Source organism: Panthera onca, chromosome B2 (assembly GCF_046562875.1).
Source record: "Panthera onca isolate mPanOnc1 chromosome B2, mPanOnc1 haplotype 2, whole genome shotgun sequence".
In the NCBI taxonomy this organism is placed as follows: domain Eukaryota; kingdom Metazoa; phylum Chordata; class Mammalia; order Carnivora; family Felidae; genus Panthera; species Panthera onca.
Window position 1 is genome coordinate 31,857,605 of NC_138343.1, and position 20,021 is coordinate 31,877,625.

General features: G+C 42.8%; 3 protein-coding genes across 3 annotated transcripts in view; 2 read left to right on the forward strand and 1 right to left on the reverse strand.

Moving 5' to 3' along the window:
* Positions 1-20,021, forward strand: part of RPS18 (ribosomal protein S18) — a 193,827-nt gene that overhangs the window by 60,792 nt on the left and 113,014 nt on the right. The gene's annotated exons all lie outside the window — the stretch shown is intronic.
* On the reverse strand, positions 1,782-6,810 carry LOC132666524 (RLA class II histocompatibility antigen, DP alpha-1 chain-like). The gene is made up of 5 exons (XM_078446457.1): positions 6,019-6,810; positions 4,879-4,933; positions 3,002-3,414; positions 2,340-2,621; positions 1,782-2,118 (listed from the first exon to the last, which is right to left on the reverse strand). Exons 1-5 carry the CDS (start codon positions 6,395-6,397, stop codon positions 1,943-1,945), a joined length of 1,305 nt encoding a protein of 434 aa, XP_078302583.1. The 5' UTR covers positions 6,398-6,810; the 3' UTR covers positions 1,782-1,942.
* Positions 8,528-19,698, forward strand: LOC132666312 (HLA class II histocompatibility antigen, DP beta 1 chain-like). The gene is made up of 4 exons (XM_060614332.2): positions 8,528-8,708; positions 17,840-18,109; positions 18,786-19,067; positions 19,589-19,698. Exons 1-4 carry the CDS (start codon positions 8,609-8,611, stop codon positions 19,696-19,698), a joined length of 762 nt encoding a protein of 253 aa, XP_060470315.1. The 5' UTR covers positions 8,528-8,608.

Here is a 20,021-nt window from a genome sequence, read left to right on the forward strand (position 1 = left end):
TTTAGATTAGATGGATACATTTCTAGAACAACACAAAGGTCAAAACTACAGGAAGGAATAGGAACCTGAAAAATAGAGTAATGAGCATCAAAGACAGGCTTGGGAAGCAAAGACTACTTTGCCCTGTCTTAATGTGCCAGCTAGGGCATTTCAAAAACAGATCGTTCCTCTCTTATACATGCTGTTCTAGAACACAGAAAAGGAGCAAAAGCTTTCTAAATCATTTTCTGGGGCTGGTGCATCTTTATTCTCAGAGCCAGCTATTTTCTTGTAGTACATGAGAAGAAAATTATGGATTAATGTCAGCCATGTCACTGAATTCAACAATGTATTACAAGCATGATTCATTTCGATCAAATAAGGTTTATCCTAGGATAGTGTTAAGTCCCTGACCATTAGCTTATTTTATTGTAATGTAAGTGCCGGACATTAAGCTTTTGATTGCCAAGGCATCCATCTCAAACACATCCATTGAAAAGACAAGGGTGGCCTGATACACAACTAGATAAAGAGCCAGGTGGCCCCTGCCTGATGAAGTTCCCCTTTTAGAAAGCCCAGGGTGACCTAGATAACCACTTGAGTGACCCTGCTTTTCTCTTCCTGCACTTTATTTTTTTAAAAATTTTTTAATGTTTATTTTTGAGAGAGAGAGAGTCAGAGACAGAGAGACAGAGTGTGAGTGGGGGAGGGGCAGAGAGAGAGAGGAAGACACAGAATCTGAAGCAGGCTCCAGGCTCCCAGCTGTCAGCACAGAGCCCCATGTGGGGCTCAAACCCACAAACTGCGAGATCATGACCTGAGCTGAAGCTGGAGGCTTAACCAACTGAACTACCCAAGCACCCCTGCCTTCCTGCACTTTAATTCCAGCTCTTATGTTTTAAATTCACCAACAAAGAGTGACCCTGTGAAATCAGAGGCACCCCTTCCTCAACCCCAATAATGGCAGATCCCCAGGTGTCTCCCTCCCCCCACACCTCACTTTGTGGCTCTGGGCATGCCAAGTGCCTTCCAGGACTTGTGAGTAATAAATTAATAAACCTTGTTTTTTTCAAAGTTCCCTAATGGTTGTTGCTGAGGAATGTCTTGCAGTCATAAGAACCACAAGGGCCAATAGGGCCACAACATTGGCTCCTGTCACTACAAGTAGTAGGGACCCAAGCGAGTGCCCCTAGGCATTCCTAGCTGATCACCATCATTACTTTATATCAGTAGGCTGCGATCACACAAAATACCTAGGAATGCAGTGAGGTTTCAATGTCAGAAAATCTATATATGACCCAAAAAGTCAATAAACCAAAAAATAACATTCATATTAACTTCAAATGAATTCAACTCAATACTTGCATAAACAGAATTTGATCAATTTTACCACATGGCAAGGATTGTAAACGAAAAATCTGTAGTAAATATATCTATGGAGAAATTAAATCCATTCCTTTTAAGATTATGCAAAAGGTAGGATATCCTTTATTACTACAAATGTTTAACATAGTATTGAAGGTTCTAGACATCACTACGACAACAAAAGAAAATCAAGGCTATGAAGATTGTAAGGGAGAGAGAAAATGGCCGTAGATGATATAATCTACATATTGCAGAAGACGGAGCTCTGGAACCCCAATGCCCGAGTCCAAATCCAGACTCTGTACCTTTCAAGCTGTGTGACCTTGGACAGATTCCTTCACCCTCCTCATGTCTGCTTCCCGCTCTGTATGATGGGGAAATAATGGTATCAACCACCAAACATAAATGAATACATAAGAAGCCTATAGAATAGAGCTTAGTAAATAGTAAGCAACTCAACTAATGTTCTTTATCATTGTATTATTTTAATCTAGGTCAGTGATTCTGAAATGCGAAGTTCTCAAAGAACCCCTGTTGAAGTGTTTCTCCTTCCCGCCCACTACCCATACCATGCTGCCTCCTCTTTTGCACTGTGTCCCTAGTACCCCCAGCTCTGGGATAACTCACAGGAGCCCCTGCACCCAGGGATGTTGTCGGGCCTCCTGGTCTTCAGGATGATGGTGCCAGTGATGATGCCTGCCACGCCCACCACCAGGCCCAGGGCACAGACCACAGTCTCCATTGTCTCAGGCACCTCCATAGGCTCCTGGGCCTCTGGGGCACAAAGGAAAAACAAGAGTTAGAAAGTGCAGAGAGCAGGAGCTGGCCTCAGGTTTGGGGGTATAAAGAGTTAGAAACAATGAGACCACCGGTGAAATTTGGATAAAGTAGCAATAAAATACATGGGATTAAGAAAAGCAGGTACTGTGGAAAGATGGATCCTGGAAATAGAGAGGGTGTCAGGACAGTGCTGGCAAAAGGAGGGGGCTCCATACCCCAGTGCTGAAGGAGCGGCTGGTCCAGGCCCCAGTGCTCCACCTTGCAGTCATAGACATCTTCAGCCGTGGGAATGAAGGTCAGGTAGTGGAACTTGTGGAACCTGAATTCTGTGCTAGGCAGGAAGATGCTCTCAGCCACACCTTTGGTGACCGTCTGCCCATTGCACAGCCATGTGACATTGAGCACAGGTGGGAAGAACTTGTCCACATGGCAGATGAGGGTGTTGGGCTGTCCAAGCTCCACAGGCTCCTTGGGAAACACGGCCACCTCAGGTGGCTCTGAGAAAGGACAGAACCTGGTGAATCTGCTGCCTTTGGCTGTATCTCAAAGGACCCCACCACCCCACCACCTATATTCTCCAGGTTAGGGGCCACCTTCCTCAGGCTGACCCTTTGCCCCCCACAGGCTTCCAGGTCAAAGTCATAGCTTCTCATACTCCTGACTGGCCTCCTTCAGCCCAACCCTTTTCTTGAATAAGAAGAAAATGTCTCCTTTGATGACATAACCACCCAGCTTTGTGAATTGAATATTGTTCACTCACAGGGAGAGAGAGGTTCATTCATGAGTGGACATCTAGGTCTCCCATTCTCTATGCAGCAGATGGGCTCTCCCATCCCTGCAGTTGGGTAGTAGAGAAATAAGCAAGAGCAAGCAGTACCATTTGTGGCCCTGGTGTGGTTGGACCGTTGGATCAGAGTGTTCAGGTTCTTCTTTGCCGTGACAATGTCAGCAATACCCCTCCAAGCATCAAAGTTGAAGACATGAATAAACTCTGGCAGATGCCAGATGGTCTCCTTCTTATCCAGATCCACATAGAACTCATCCTCATCAAACTCAAACATGTACTCTCCAGAGGGTCTGTGTGTCTGGACAAACTGGACATTGACACGTGGCCCACTGCATGAAGAGGAAGAAGGGAGATTGAAGAACAGGTGACTATGTAAGAAAGTACACAGAACACAGGAAGCAAGGAGATAAGGAAATAGTAATAACATGAATGAAGAACACAGAAAATGAGAAATGCAAGCTGAAAGAAAAGAAATGGGAAGAAACAATGAGAGATATGACTTACTGAAAATTCAGGTTGTTTCCCTTTATTCCAGAAAATTTAAGCATCCATCACTCCAGTACAAGAATAATCACAATGAACACAATAATAAGGTAATATTTATGGAGAACTTACTATGCATTCAATTTATTCTTTGCAACTTCATACCCCCAGGTAAAGCATTCTTTTGCATATTAGGGACCTGCCCACAGAGGTTAAATAACTAGCCCAAGTTAGCACAATTCATGCTGAAAGGAAGATGGAATCATCCACTCCATCCACACCCACAACATCTCAGAAGCCTTGCAGAAAAAGACATATAAAGTTAATGATAAAGTCACAGAGTGGAGTGGGAGAAAGGGGAGAGTGGAATAAAAATCTTCTGGAGTGGAAAATTTTTTAAATTGTGAAGGAAATGAAAAGACGTCCAGAGTCTTGGTGCTACTTACAGACTTCTAGTTACTGTTTTAGCTTTACATGATGGTAGATCATGTAACCTTGTCCACAACACCTTCATTTAAGGCATTTTAAATTTTCAAGTATTATCATTCACACAGCATTCACAAATTTTCTTGTTGACTTTATGTTTTTAAGGGTAGTTTCCACTGGAAATAATAGTTGTTGCGTTTGAAACACCTATGGCATAGCATCTTAGTTTTACCTGATGTGTAAGAAAAACAAAAAGATATACAATAACAAAAAATCTATTGGTATTACAGTAAAACAATAAAAATGAGACAGTTTGGGGCTAAGAAAAGAAAAGGAATTAGGAGGAAGTGATGCTCCAGGGCTCACTGGTCTAGCATCCGAATCAAAGATTCAAAGATTCTCCCTGCAGCTCCAACACAAGAACTAATCCTCTCCTTGGATGCTTCTAGTGACAGGATTCATTGTCTCATGCAAATGCTTGGGGACATCCACTGAATTTAGTGGCTACAAAATCCTCACCTACAGAAAAGAAGATAAAAGAAAAAGAAAGAAGAAAACATACAGGGAACAGACATGGCTACCCGGACATAGTTTGTTCATCCTAAGATATCTCATTTTTATTGTTTTTGCAAAGTCTTAAAACTAAAGGTCTGTGCACTGTGAAGCAAATTGTATTCTTACAGATGTTCACTTTCATTCAGTCAAAAAAAGCCTTAATGTGAACCTTGACTCTCTAGGCATTAAGGCTGTAACTCAAAAGACATGGTCCTTGTCCTCAAGCTGTTTGAGATCGAAAGAATGAGAGAGACAAAGACGATTCGTATATATGTGGTCATCACTACTGCATTATCACAGGGTACATACAGGTGCTGCTTGGGAGCAAATGGAGAGCATTAAAATGAGATTGAAGTAAGGCTTTCTAGAAATGGTTTTTATGTGAGGTTAGCAGAGACAGAGAGAAGTGGTGTCTCTAGCAGGAGACGTAGGAGCAGAGAGGCATGGGACTTCTTGGAGGGTCGGAGGGTGCTACAGCAGCTCGGAGGATATGGAGAGCCTACTTTAGGACCTGCCTTGTATGATAATTGCAGGTGTTTGAATTTGATCCAGAGCCCCCTGGAAAATCATTGAAGGGTCTTCAGAGAGTAATACAATCAGATTTGTACATGAAGGTGGCAGCTATAAGGATGATAGATTAGAGGAGGCTCATTTGTAAGCAAGACCAGTAGGACTCTTCAGCAATCAGGTGGCAAGTGATGAGGGTGTAGATAGGGCAGTAACATGGGGTAAGAAGAAGAGAGGATGAATTTGAATGACAGTGAAGAGATGAGAAGCCACAGGACTCAGTAAGTACTGTGGTGGAAATAGGGATATGAAGGAGTCCAAAATATCCAAGCAACATGGAGAATTGTGGCATCAGTGACTGAAAAAGTAATGAAGGACAAGGAAGTGGTTGAGAGAAGAAAAAGTGTTCTTTGGGGGACATAATGAGTTTGAATTTCTGGGTGACCAAGTGGAGTTTATTTGAGAGCAGTTGAAATAATGGATGGATCTCAGGCTAGACTGGGCCGGTGACATAGACTAGGAGTCCTCATGGTAGGTGAAGTTAAAAGCTTGGATTGAGTCACCCAAGAAGTGTACAGAGTCATCATAGTAGGGTCAGAGTGTGTGGTCCTGCGTCCTGGCAACAAATATGGACATTCAAAAAAGAGGCTGGGGGCACCTGTCTGGCTCAGTTGAAAGAGCATGTGACTCTTGATCTCGGGGTCATGAGTTCAAGCCCCACATTGGGTGTAGAAATCACTTGAATAAATGTTTTTAAAAAGAGGCTGTAAAGGAGACGACTAATAAGTGGGAAGAAAACAAGGAGGAAGTGTGCTCCTCAAGACAAAGAACAAGAGAAAAATTCCAGGAAGGAGGAAGTGGTCATGTCGCAAATATTGCTAGTGACACAGGTAAGATACACACAGAGAAGTGACCACTGGTTTTCATTGTAGGGAGACCACTAGTGGCCCCACTGAGAGCAGCATCAGATGTGAGGAGACAAAAGGGAGAATGCAGTGGGCTGAGGACTGAGTGAAGCAGGGGAAAGTCCAAAACAGGCATTGCAGACTCCAATTTCAAGAAGTTTACCTCTGAAATTTAAGAGAGACACACAGATTGTCCAGAAGACACAGAGCCATGGCTCTTCACTCATCCACACTGTGACATAGAGCTCATGAGGCATGTTCTCTGCCTTTTAATTTCTAGGTTGAGAATAATAAATGCACTCCTGCAAAAGCTGTTGTGAAAATGAAATGAGAGTTGGCACTTGGTCAGGTTCAATAAACACTGGTTCTTGCTGCTGTCAGAAAGAAAAAAGCAGAACACCTCATACAAGAGGAAGAAGAAGGAAGGGGAGAAACAGGAGAGAAAACAGCACCTGTGGGCTACAAATCTCCTTATAGTCCACACCCTCTCTGGCCCACCAGAGCACTCACCCCTGATGGCCCCAGTTCCATGGGGACTCAGAAGGGCAGCCAGGGAGATGACTCGCAGGATCATGACTTGGGTCTGGCACCTTATGTCTTCAAGGTGCATCTGCAGTGACCGCTGTGAACCAGCCTGTGAAGAGAGAATGAGGTAGTGCAGGGCAGGGCGGAGTTCTGAATCCAGGACTTACTTCCCTATCCCGTTGAGGGAGAAGGGGTGGAGGTGAAACAGCTCAACCAGAAAATGTCAGAAGAGGCATCTCTGGCCAGGAAAGAAAATGATAGAACCACTGGGAGAGGAAGTGGGAGAGCTGTCAGGATGAAGGTGGCCCGGAAAGTTCCAACCTATGTGGGATTTGGGAATAAGAGAAAGAAAACTATGAAAGAGACATCATAACCATCTTCCTCTTTGCCTGGCTGGCTCAGTCAATAACAGCATGCTACTCTTAATCTCAGGGTTGTGAGTTCAAGCCCCACCTTGGGCATGGATCCTACTTAAGGTCCCTCCACGGTGAACACCATCCCCCTTGCATGGACGTGTTCTGGGACAGCACAAGTCCTAAGCAGTGTGTTAACCATTTAGAAGGTTAGACTGTCGATCCCAGAACTCAGAATTAGTCCTGGGAGCTGTACAGGCAGTCACTCAAGGTGTGTGGTGTGTATTTTCTCCTCTCAGCAGTTCTGTAGATCTTAGAAGTAAAAAGGGGATTGACTAAGGGTCTCTGGGTTATACCAGATAAGGCATGGAAGTAACTGTACCACTTTATACAAATTACTTGGCCTTTCTGGGCCACAGTTTCATTTTTGAAATGGAGATGGTAGCACTTGTGTATCAGTAATTCTGTGAGGGTGACATGGGAGCATCCATATAAAATGCTTCAGAAAGTTACAGATCTGAGAGTTTCGAATAGACCAATGAAGTTATCAAAGACCATTCTTTTTTTTTTTTTTTTTTTCAGTTCAACATATGTATACACTTTTGGTAACTTTTAAACACCAAATAATCCCAACAAACAATACAGATAGTTCCTGAAATATACTCCCCCAGAACACACAACCTAAAAAGACAATGACAAAACAAATACAATTTCCAACTAATGTATTAAGTCCTTAAATAAAGTGCTGATGAACTGAATAAAAGCAGATAAAATTATTTAAGTTTTCTATTAGGAAATTGTTCCTGATACATTATAGCAAAGCATCAGGCCCTTTCTGCTACTTCTTGCCTTTTTTTAAAAACCCACTGTGACTTACTGCTTCTCATGTAGAATGGAAATTATTATGTCATCAGTTTATTGTGAAATCTAATTGGGATGATACTCAGAATTTGTGAATCTCTTAAAACAAAGCCTTGCACATAGTAAGGGATCAAGAAATGTTAATTATTACAATGCAGGACTAGTTAAGAACACATGAAATTCTTTATCAAATGCAATGTATTATTTGCTCCACTAATATAAATTCTGTAATTTTAACAATAAACACCAGAGGAACTTTCTGTAGATCCACCCTCCTTTACTGTAGCTCCAAACCCCTCTATAATAAAACAACACGTCAGAGAAAGATGTACCATTAGACTTAATGTGAAATGATTAGGGAATTTGTCCTTAACAGTAACATTTAAATGTTTAACATTTAAATAAAGGTGCCTTATATCACCACATTCTATACGAAGAGGAAATAAAAGAGTAACAATTAGAAATGAAGCAATTAAGTATTTTTTGCTTTCTGCTTATCTGCCTGGAAACATCAAACAATTCCTCTAAAATTACCAAAGGTATATATAAAAATTATCAAAGGCATAAAATGGTACACATAATATCATTTGATAACAAATGAATTCTTGTATGATACTAAGAATCAACATGAAGTTTTAAAGAAAAGTTATCCATTCACAAAAGTCACTACCCATAAAAAATACAAGATAACTTCAATGACATATTTCAAAACAATATCATTAAGAGGAAGATGATTTGATTTTTTAATTTTAAATAGGGGATGGTGTTCACCATGGAGGGGGAATGATGTTCCTAGGGAGGAAAACATATAAAATAATCAAGCTTTATGGCTCAGCCAGTTGCTCAAAATGAGAATCTCTCTCCTTATACTGTCTTCAGTGAATCTTACACCTTAAAGAATCATGTGCTTTGCCCCAAACTTCTGTTTGGTGAGTGACAATTCCTGATTATTGGTTCCTTTTTCAGAATCTGGCCACTCCCAGAGGCTATAGAAGGCTGTCCAACCTCTCTGATATCCCATTGAGTGAGAACTGCTCTGACTGCAAATATCTCAGCCCCCATTCTTTCTCCCAGGCTCCAGGATGGTGGTCCTGAGGGTCCCTGGGGCCCCGGGGATGGCAGCTCTCATGATGTCCTTGATGACGCTGAGCTCCCCTTTGGTTCAGAGCAGAGACACCCCAGGTAAGTGCAGAGCTGCTATTCTTGGAGAACCTCCCTCAGGGAAATGATCTTAGGGGGCCTTCCATATGGGCCCACTCCCTGAGGAAGGCTTTGGGGCTCTGACATCGTGCAGAGCTGCTAGTCTCACCAGAGAGGAAAGGAAATCAAGGGACAATGGTACCTGGTTATCTGGAGTGATTTGGAGGGACAAGTTTCTCACAGAGGGATCACCAAAATGGCATTTCAACATCAAAGATCAGAAAGGGGAAATTATGGTTAGTTTGCATTGTCCACAATCTGAAGATCTCTCTATCGAATCAGTGCTCCAGGTAGGCGCTCCAGAACCTAGGTGCTGGTAGGTTCTGTGGAAGGGTCCGCAGAACCAGGCAAGAACCCTCATTCCATGACCATTGTTGGCCAGGGTAGCAGAAGAGGGTGACAGGCACAAGCTATGGTTAAGGCCAGCAGGATACCAGTTGCAGCTGTCCCTCACATCAGGAGTCAGGTCAGGGCACATCAGGACAGAGCCAGAGAAGAAGTGAGAAACAGGAAATGGCCTTTTCTAGTTCTGATTCACCACCATGTGTGATAGAAAGGTGAATCTGTTTATGTTAAAATTTCTCAGCCTCTTCATCCCCATCCATAAGGCCAGCCCCACTTCCTCCTGAGGATCAGGTACTATGGGGCTCTTTCCTCAATTTCCAGAGTTAGTAGCATCTGAAACTCCCAAATCCATCTGTTCAGACTCCATCCTGATATACCCATTTCTCAGATAGAGGGAAGAGAAAATTTCAGACATTTATGACTCGGATGGACAGAGAGTTGGACAGGGCATCTCAGCCATGCACGTGTGCTTGCACATAAGAGAAGAAATGGAGAAGCGAGAATCCTAGACTGCTAGAGGGGCTGTGGAAGTAGCTGGTGAGATGAGACAGTGTCCCACAGGACGTGAGAGGAGAGGCATCACCATTCTGGTGTGGTGGGTAGTGATAGCGGTGGACGTTGATATGAGTACATTTGAAATCAGGTCTGGGGTCTGCTTTGGAGTGAACAGAGAGTGGTGGGTGGTGGGAGGGGTGGGGTGAGGTGGAGAAGCCAGTGGGTTCAGACATAAGAGGTACAAATGGAATTTCCCTGCCCTGCAAGAGAGACCACTGGGGGGTGGGAACAGGTGGACCCAGAGCTCTCGGCACAGTTTTGATGCTGAGGAACTCACTGCTGGGTGAAATGTGGAGTCCGGGAAACTTGGACCCAATGGGCCTGGGCATATTCCTCCATTTCCCTCATATGTTTCCAATTCCTCGGGGTTTCCTCAACTTCCAACAGAGCAGAAATAAAAAGAGAGAAAAGGGGAGAACCTCGCTTAACGGGACCTGGGTGACACTGAGATTGTTGAGAAAATACTAGTGCCTATTAGATCATGAAGAAAATTGTGGAGGAAGGAAGCATCCGACTCATGGATGAAACAGGAGCTCTAAGAGCCGCTTGAAACATCCTCTGTTCAGGGCATTCTCCATCCTGGCACTTAGGCCCTGGGACTCCGGCCTACCACACACCTGGGCAGCAGAAGACACCTGGGGATTTAAGCTTTTGTTTACTCCCCTTCTTCTGCCTCCCTTTCCCAAGTGAAAGAAGAGGTGGAAAGAAAAACTATCAGTATTAAGTTAATAAAAGCTCCTTTTCAAGCATTAATGTCGTGCTTCAAAGGGCAGCTCCTTTTGAGCCACTCTGAACAAACCAGGCTCTGTCCCTCGTTTCTCTCTGTCTCCACATAATCTACCCCATCACAGCTTGACAAGGGGAAGAGCTCTAGCCTCCAGTGACCAGGGCCAGACTCTATGCTCTAAGTTTTATTTATATCATTTTATTGAGTTTTAAATTAAATCAAAGTAGTCCTTCAAGATAAAAAAATAATAATGATAACAACATCCTTTTTTATAGGTAAAAAAGTTGAGACTCTGAGAAGTTGATTATTTGCCCAAGGCCACACAGCTGGTCTGTGGACATCTTTACTGCCCTGACCACATTGTCTTCCTTATATCCTATAGTAATTACATAGTCTTAATATGTCCTATTCTGAAAAGATGATTTCTTTTATGCCAGAACTCTTCTAGCTCTACTCTAGAAAATTCAGATGTTTTCAAGAGTTTTACAAACTCTGTGATACTTTTCAAGTACACATACAAGACAGTTTTGAGAGACCCTTTGTATGACATCTGTCTGCTTTGAAAATAAGATCTCATTATGGGATAAAGAAAGTCAATTGCTTTACTTTAAAAAAAAATTTTTTAACTCCAGTACAGTTAACATGCAGTGTTTTATTAGTTTCAGGTGTACAATATAGTGATTCAGCAATTCTATATATTACTCAGTGCTCATCAAGATAAGTGTACTCTTTAATCCCCTTTACCTGTTTCACCCATCCCCCCATCCACCTTCCCTCTGGTAACCATCGTTTGTTCTCTATAGTTAAGAGTCATTTCTTGGTTTGTCTCTTTTTTCCCTCTGTTTATTTGTTTTGTTTCTTAAATTCCATATATGACTGAAATCACATGGTATTTGTCTTTCTCTGACTGACTTATTTCACTTAGCATTATACTGTAGCTCCATCCATGTCATTGCAAATGGCAAGATTTCATTCTTTTTTATGGCTGAATGACATTCCATTGTATCTATACACCACATCTTCTCTATCCATTCATCTATCGATGGACACTTGGACTGCTTCCATAATTTGGCTATTATAAACAATGCTGCATTAAACACAGGGGTGCACATATCCTTTTGAATTAGTGTTTTCATATTCTTTGGGTACATAGCCAGCAATGCAATGAGTAGCTTCTTATTTCTATTTTTAACTTTTTACTATTTCTGTTTTTAATTTTTTGAGCACTCTCCATACTGTTTTCCACAGTGGCTGCACCAGTTTGCATTCCCACCAACAGTCATAGCAACATTTTTCTAGAGAAGTCTTCTGAGGCAAGGAAAATAAAGCAAAAACAAACCATTGGGACTACATCAAAATTTTTTTAAGTCAATTGCTTTAAAAAAAGAAAGCATTGCAACCACTACTGAGAACTAGCAGAACTGTGTTCTGATTGAAAAACAGGTAGGGAAACCTCTTAGTGGAACAGGGAATGGAGTTGGATGTGGGGGAGGAGAGCAGGCAGGGCAGGTAGAAGATAGATATCACAGACTCCAAACTGGATGGGGCCAGGGGCTCAGAGGCTGAGAGGGCAGAGCATAGAGCAAGAAGACAGGCTCAGGAGACTGAGAGAAATGAAGTGCTCCTGTGGCACAGCCAGTAAAAGTAGAATGGGGCTCCCTGAGGCTTGTGCGGTGGCTCCTGAGGCTACTCTTCCTCCTCCCTGCCTGAGCAACCAGTTGAGCAACTTCAAACTGGGACACATGGAGCCCTGAGGAAGGACAAGGATTCTGAAGAGACCACCCAAATCAACTCTAGTCATCTCTGCAGTGACAGAGACAATGGCTAGACCCCCCCCCACACACACACACACACCCTTCTCTGACTCTTAGGAGGGCCTGTTAAGGCCCCTTGACAGCCACTCGGAGAGGGTCTTGAGCAGAAGGAGAAGCTTCATCTGGAGCTGGGCTCCCCGAGCTCAACCCTGAACTGACATGGTGAGCCTCGTGTTGACATGCTCTTCAAACATCCTTTACTTCTGCCACTGTGCCGCATTGCCCTCATTTCTGTGGCCTGGGAAGTTGTGCCATAAATTCATTCTGGAGTTTCCATTGATGATACATTTTAAGTCACATAGAGAAGCTGCAATTTAAAGACTCCTTCAATAGACAATTGTGGACCCCCAATGGCAGCCAGTAATGTATAATCAACTCTTTGCTGACCAGCATTATGCTGATAACAAAACCAGACAAAGACAATACAAGAAAAGAAAACTGCAGGCCAATATCCATAATGAATATATATTCAAGATCCTCAAAAGAGGGGCACCTGGGTGGCTCAATGGGTTAAGCATCCAACTGTTGGTTTTGGCTCAGGTCATGATCTCATGGTTGGTGGGCTTGAGTTCCCTGTTTGGCTCTGCACTGACAGCACAGAGCCTGATTGGGATTCTCTCTCTCTCCTTCTCTCTCTACCCCTCTCCCTACATGCTCATGCTCTCTCTCTCTTTCTCAAAATAAATAAATAAACATGTAAAAGTGTTTTAAAGATCCTCAAAATAATACAAGCAAACCATATTCAACAGCATACTAAAGGAATTATACACCATGACTAAGTGGGATGCATCCCTGGGATGCAAGGATAGTTGAACATAAACAAATCAATCAGTGCGATACACCACGTTAATAAAACAAAAAGGAAAAACAATACATGATCATCTCAACAGCCACAGAAAAAACATTTGAGAAAGTTTGGCACCCATTCACAATTAGACTCTCAACAAAATAAGTATAGAGGGAACTCAAACCCAACACAGTAAAGGTCATATATGAAAAGCCCACAGCCTACCTTATCAATGGAGAAAAACTGAGAGTTTTCCAAGATCTGGTTCAAGGCAAGGATATCCACTCTTGCCTCTTCTTTGCAACATAGTTATGGAAGTCCTGGCCAGAACAATTAGACAAGAAAAAGACATAAAAGATATCCGAACCAGAAACGGAGAAGTAGAATTATCTCTGTTTGTGGATGACAAGCTCATATAGACAGAAAACCCCAAAGACTCAAAAAACAAAAAAACAATTAGAACTTTTCAAAAAATTCAGTAAAGTTGCAAGATATTAAGTTAACATACAAACATCAATCACCTTTCTATACACAGACAATGAACTGTCTGAATAGAAGTTTAGAAAACAATCACACTCACAATAGCAACCAAAAGTGTAAAATACTTAGGAATAAACTTTACCAAAGAGGTGAAAGACATGTACACTGGAAATTACAAAACATTGGCAAAAGAAATCAAAAAAGACTGGACTGGAAGAATATTCATAGTACCCAAAATGATCTACAGATTCCATGCCATCCTTTTCAAAACCCCAATAATATTCTTGATGGAAATAGAACAAAATAACTCTAAAATTCATATGGAATCACAAAAGATCCTGAATGATCAAAGCAATCCTGAGCAAGAACAAAGCATCACATTTCCTGATTTCAAAATATATTACAAAGCTACAGTGATTAAAACAGTATAATCTATGGGGTGCCTGGGTGGCTCAGTCGGTTAAGCGTCTGACTTTGGCTCAGGTCATGATCTCGCGGTCTGTGAGTTCAAGCCCCGCATCGGGCTCTGTGCTGACAGCTCAGAGCCTGGAGCCTGTTTCAGATTCTGTGTCTCCCTCTCTCTGACCCTCCCCCACTCATGCTCTGTCTCTCTCTGTCTCAAAAATTAAAAAAGTTAAAAAAAAATTTTTAAAAACAGTATAATCTAAGGTGCCTGGGTGGCTCAGTCGGTTAAGCATCCAACTCTTAATTTCAGCTCAGGTCATGATCTTAGGGTTTGTGGGTTTCAGCCCCATGTCGGGCTCTGTGCTGTTAGCGCTTAGGATTCTCTCTCTCCCTCTCTCTGCCCCTCCCTTGTTCTCTCTCTCTCTCTCTCAAAATAAATGAATAAAGTTTAAAAAAAAAAAACAGTATGATACTGACATAAATACAGACGTATAGAGCAGTGGACCATAATGGCCCAGAAATAAATCCACACATCTACAGTCAACTTATACTCAACAAGAATGCCAAGAACATACAATGGGGAAAAGATAGTCTTCAATAAATGATACTGAGGAAACTGGATATCCACATGCATAATAATAAAATAGGATGCTTATCTCACACCATATATAAAAATCAACTCAAAATGATTAAAGACTTAAATGTAAAATCTGAAATTATAAAACTTCTGGAAGAAAACATACAGGAAAACCTTCTTGACATTGGTTTGAGCAATGATTTTTTGGACATGACATCAAAAGTACTGGCAACAAGCAAAAACAGACAAACAAAATTGCATTAAACTAACAAGCAACTTACTAAATTTACTAAATTTATTTTCAAAGTACAGGAACTCATGTAACTCAATAGAAAACAAACAAACAAAAAACTGATTAAAAAACCAGCAAAGGACCTGAATAGACATTTCTCCAAAGAAGACATACAGTTAGCCAACATGTATATGAAAAAGTACTCAACTTTACTAATTATCAGGGAAATGCAAATCAAAACCACCATAAGATACCATCTCACACCTGGTAGAATGGCTAGTATCAAAAGATGGAAGAAGATTAATGATTCTAGGATGTGGAGAAAAGAGAACCCTGCACGCTGCTGGTGGGGATATAAGTTGGTGCAGCCATTATGGAAAACAGTATGGAGGCTCCTCAAAAAAATTAAAAATAGGAGTGCATGGGTGGCTCCATCGGTTGAGTGTCCGACTCTTGATTTCAACTCAGGTCATGATCCCAGAGTCCGGTGAGTATGGAGTCTGCTTAAGATTCTCTCTCTCTCTCCCTCTGCCCTCTCTCCTGCTCACACTCTCTTGCTCTCTAAATTAATTAAGTAATTAAGTAAGCAAATAAGTAAAATTAGAACTACCATATGATCCAAGATCCAACAATCCCACTTCTGGGTATACATCCAAAAGAAATGAAATCTGGATTTTGAAGAGACATCTGCACTTCCATGTTCACTCCGGCATTATTCACAGAGCCAACATACGGACACAACTTAAATGTCCATGGACAGATGAATGAATAAAGAAAATGTGGCATACACACACAGCGAAATAGTCTTCAGCCTCTTAACAAGAAGGAAATCCTGACATTTGCCACAACATGGCTGAATCTGTAGGACATTACGCTCAGTGAAACGGGCCAGATGTAGAAAGACAAATACTGCATGATTTTACTTGTATGTGAAATCTAAAATAGTCAAATCCATAGAAGTGGTTACCAGGGGCTAGGGGAGGTGAAAATGGGGAGGTATTTTGCAAGGAGTACTAAGTTTCAGTTATGCAAGATGAGTTAAGTTCTAGAGAACTACGTACAGCAATGTGTCTATAGTTGACAGTATCGTATTGTGTACTTGAAATTTAAGAAGGTAGATCTTGAGTGTTTTCACTACAAAAAAAAAAAAAGAAAAAAAGGTAACTGGTAACTGTATGAGATGGTGAATATGCCATTTGGCTTGTGACTATTTCAAAATGTACACGTGTATCAGGCCATCAGGCTTTATCATGATTTTTTAAATTTTAGAGAGAGAGAAAGCATGCACAAGTGGGGGAGAGGGGGAGAGGAGGTGGATTGAGAAAGAGAGAAAGAGAGAGAGAGAATCCCAAGCAAGCTCCATGTTCAGCCTGGAGGCCGGTGGGGCTTGATCCCACAACCCTGGGATCATGACCTAAGCCGAAATCAAGAGTCGGACGTTCAACCAATTGAGCCACCCAGGCACCCCTATGTGGTTTTTTATCATCAAATATATGTCAATAAAACTGGAAACATATTTAAAAAAACAAAATCAATTATCTGCCCATTCTCTGATTCATAAGTATTTACTAAGACTAAGGTTAGATGCTGTATACAGATAACAAACAAAAGAGTAACTTGCTTTAAAATGTTCAAGTGTAAAGAACAGGATAAGACATGGGAAAAAAATCACATTGTCTGAGTGTCCCTAATGTGATCATTGTGATAAGATTCTCAAACACACACAGAAAATGCACTCACCCATTCTTTTTTTTTAAGTTTATTTATTTATTTTGAGAGAGAGAGTAAGCAAGAGTGGGAGAAGGGCAGAAAGCGAGGGAGAGAGAGAATCCCAAACAGGCTCTGAGCTGTCAGCACAGATCCCCACATGGGGCTCAAACTCATGAACCACAAGATCATGACCCGAGCTGAAATCCAGAGTCAGATACTTAACCGACTGAGCCACTCAGGCGCCCCACACCCACCCATTCTAATGGGTTTCCTACATAGTTTTTGTTCCTATGCATTCTTTCAAAATATGTATTTCTCACGTGTCTATATATATACATATATTTTTTTTTAATGTTCATTTATTTTTGAGACAGAGAGAGACAGAGCATGAACAGGAGAGGGGCAGAGAGAGAGGGAGACACAGAATCTGAAACGGGCTCCAGGCTCTGAGCTGTCAGCACAGAGCCCGATGCGGGGCTCGAACTCACGGACCGTGAGATCATGACCTGAGCCGAAGTCAGACGCTTAACTGACTGAGCCACCCAGGTGCCCCCCATGTGTCTATATTTTTAACATTCCTACACAATGTTATAAAGTATATTGTTTTCTTTTTCTGTCACTCAGCATAATAACCATAAGATCTGACAAGAGAGTTAAGAGTACAATCATTTGGTTTCTTCTAAGGGTTGCATAATATTCCACGGTGCACATGACAACAGTTTAGGTATTTGCTGTCCCAGGGATGATCACACCGACTGATTTCTGCCAACTCCCCAGTTTCACAAATACTGCCACAGCCAGCAGCAGCCCCTAGCTGTCCCTTTATGGGCCTGTGTGAACATTTTTGATGTCTAACAAGTTGTGGGAGTGCTGCGTCATATGACATACATCTCTTCAGTTTGACCGAGTGTCCCCTGAGTGCTATTCTGACCATCTGAGGCAGCTACACTCCATGAAGCAATATGTGAGTTTTCTCCATACCCCCAGCCACCAGTTTGGAACTATCTAACTCTCTACTTGTTCTGAGTCTGATAGATTTCAGTCTCATTTCCTTCTGAATTTTCGATTTTCTTTCCACTGATGAGCCGCAGTCTGCCTTGCAAGTTTCCTCTCCTACAAATCCCCATCCCGCTCCTTACCTACTTCTCTATCACAGTCCTTTATTTTGCTTGTGTTTTAGGAGTTGCTTATATATTTTAGATATGAGTCCCATGTCAATTGTAGGCATGGCGAGTCTATTCCTATTCCCTAGTAACTTCTTAGTGGTGCACTTTGCTTAACAGAAGTATTGAAATTTAATGTCATTCCTTTCATTCTATTTTTGCCTTGTGATTCAAATTTGCTCAAGAAATGCTTCCTCACCCCCCTATTCGTTATCACACTCAGCTATCCATTCTGATATTAACCTCACAGTCTACTCCTCATAGAACTTTATCTCTACCAGAGGCGAGTGTCTGCTACGAGTTGAACGGGACACATAGAGCTTTACCTCTACCAGAGGCGGAGTGTCTGCTACGAGTTGAACGGGACACACCGCTTCCTGGAACAATACGTGTACAACAGAGAGCTGTTCATCCAGTTCGACAGTGACAGCGCCGCGGGGGTGTTTGTGGCGGAGTCTGAGCTGGGCCGAGAAACTGCCAAGAACTGGAACATCCAGAAGGAGTTCCTGGAGCTGAGACGGAGCGCCGTGGACACGGTGTGCAAGCACAACTTCGAGCCGGACGAGGGTTTCACGCTGCAGCGCAGAGGTGACGGGCGGGTGGGAAGGTGACGACTCTGGAAGGGGTGGGCTTGGGCAGCAGAGGAGAGGGGACCCCCCCCCCTCCGCCCCGGGGAGGCCACCCCACCCGGGCTCAGAGCCCGTCATGGTGCACAGGAGCCAAGATCAGTGCGGAAAGGGCCAGACTCCCTGCTAATCAAACACGAAAGAGCGAAGAACACTAGGTTTGTGGATCTGGCTACAGACTTTTTTTTTTAATGAAAATATCAAACTGCAAGATCAAAGGAAATCTATTGACTGACTATATCCTGATTCCGAGATAATATTTGACAAGATTATACATCCTTTTGAACAAGATGAGAAAATGTAAATTCAAGGCATAGCCTGTTCAAACATTTCTGATCAAAAAAATATTAGTTACTGTCTCTTACATTTCCAGCAAAAGTGTTAGCACCAACTTTGACCCTCTCCTGTTCTTCTTTGCTCTTTCTTTATTGGGTATGACAAGGTCATTCTTAGAACAACTGAATGTTTCATTCTGTTTTTCCTACTATGTGCTCCATCTTATGCCTCTAAATACCTTAATAGATATGATTCACGTTTAACATCTAAGAAGTCATTTTGGCAAAAAAAAAAAAAAATTCGCTAAATGCAATGTTTTTGGTGGTCTCAGCTGTCGTAACAAGATTCTTGTCCCCTCCTAGTCCAGCCTAACGTGAACGTCTCCCCCTCCAAGAAGGGGCACCTGCAGCACCACAACCTGCTTGTTTGCCATGTGTCAGATTTCTATACCGGCCACATTCAAGTCCGCTGGTTCCTGAATGGACAGGAGGAAACAGCTGGGGTTTTATCCACTAACCCGATCCATAATGGAGACTGGACCTTCCAGATGCTGGTGATGCTGGAAATGATCCCCCAGCAGGGAGATGTCTACACCTGCCAGGTGGAGCACCCCAGCCTGGACGGTCCTGTCACCGTGGAGTGGAGTGAGTTGCTCCCTGAACTCCAGGCTCTGAGGGCTTCTCATTCTGTCTTGTGTCACTCACTATACATTGGGGTCACACCACCCCATATTGTTCCTCATCAACCTAACCGCCATCTTTGCTGGAGCAGTAAAGATCTGGCGATTCGAGCACACATGTATCCTGCCCTGGGCAGGTCTAAAGGATCTCTCCTTGTCAAAGCAAAAACTCAGAAAGGCAATTGCATTCGTGACTGGCCCTCACACATGGGAACTGCCTCTCTCTTTCATCTCCATTCAGTCCCATAAGCTCAGACTTAATGGGCTGAATAAAACCAGCGTTTGCCTCCTGTGGAAGTCATCGCTCTGAGGCCCAAAACATTAGCGTGCTGTCCACATCTGCTCCTACTCCATAGTGGCTCCAAGCTTGGCCTTATCCTCTTCCTTTTCTCTCCACAGTGGATTAGATCAGGGTCCAGGCATCAGACAAGGCCTTGGGGTTGTGGCAGGTGAAGACGGGACTGACCCTGAGTTCGTTCTTCTCAGAGGCACAGTCTGATTCTGCCCGGAGCAAGATGCTGGCTGGAGTCGGAGGCTTCGTGCTAGGGTTTGTGGCTCTCGGAGTGAGCCTCCTTCTCCGTTTTAGAAGCCGTTGAGGTAAGAAACTTCTTGAAAGTGGTTGCTACTGTCTTTCCACTGTCTCACTCCCCTCTTCTTCAGTCATGAAGTTGGGACAGAAAAACAAAACAACAGAGCAAAAGAGGCCACTGAAATCAGATTCTGTTAAGGCAAAGACAGCCTGTAGGGAGGAAGACAGCTAGATGGAGATCTGACCCAGTAAGACACCTGAGGCTGCTGGTCACCCTATTCTGCAGGGTGTTCTTTGAAGCCTGGGGTAGACTCACACCCACAGAGTGGGCCCTGCTTTCATTCCCGGTGACACGGGGGCCGCAGCGCAAACATCTGGTTAATTTTCTCA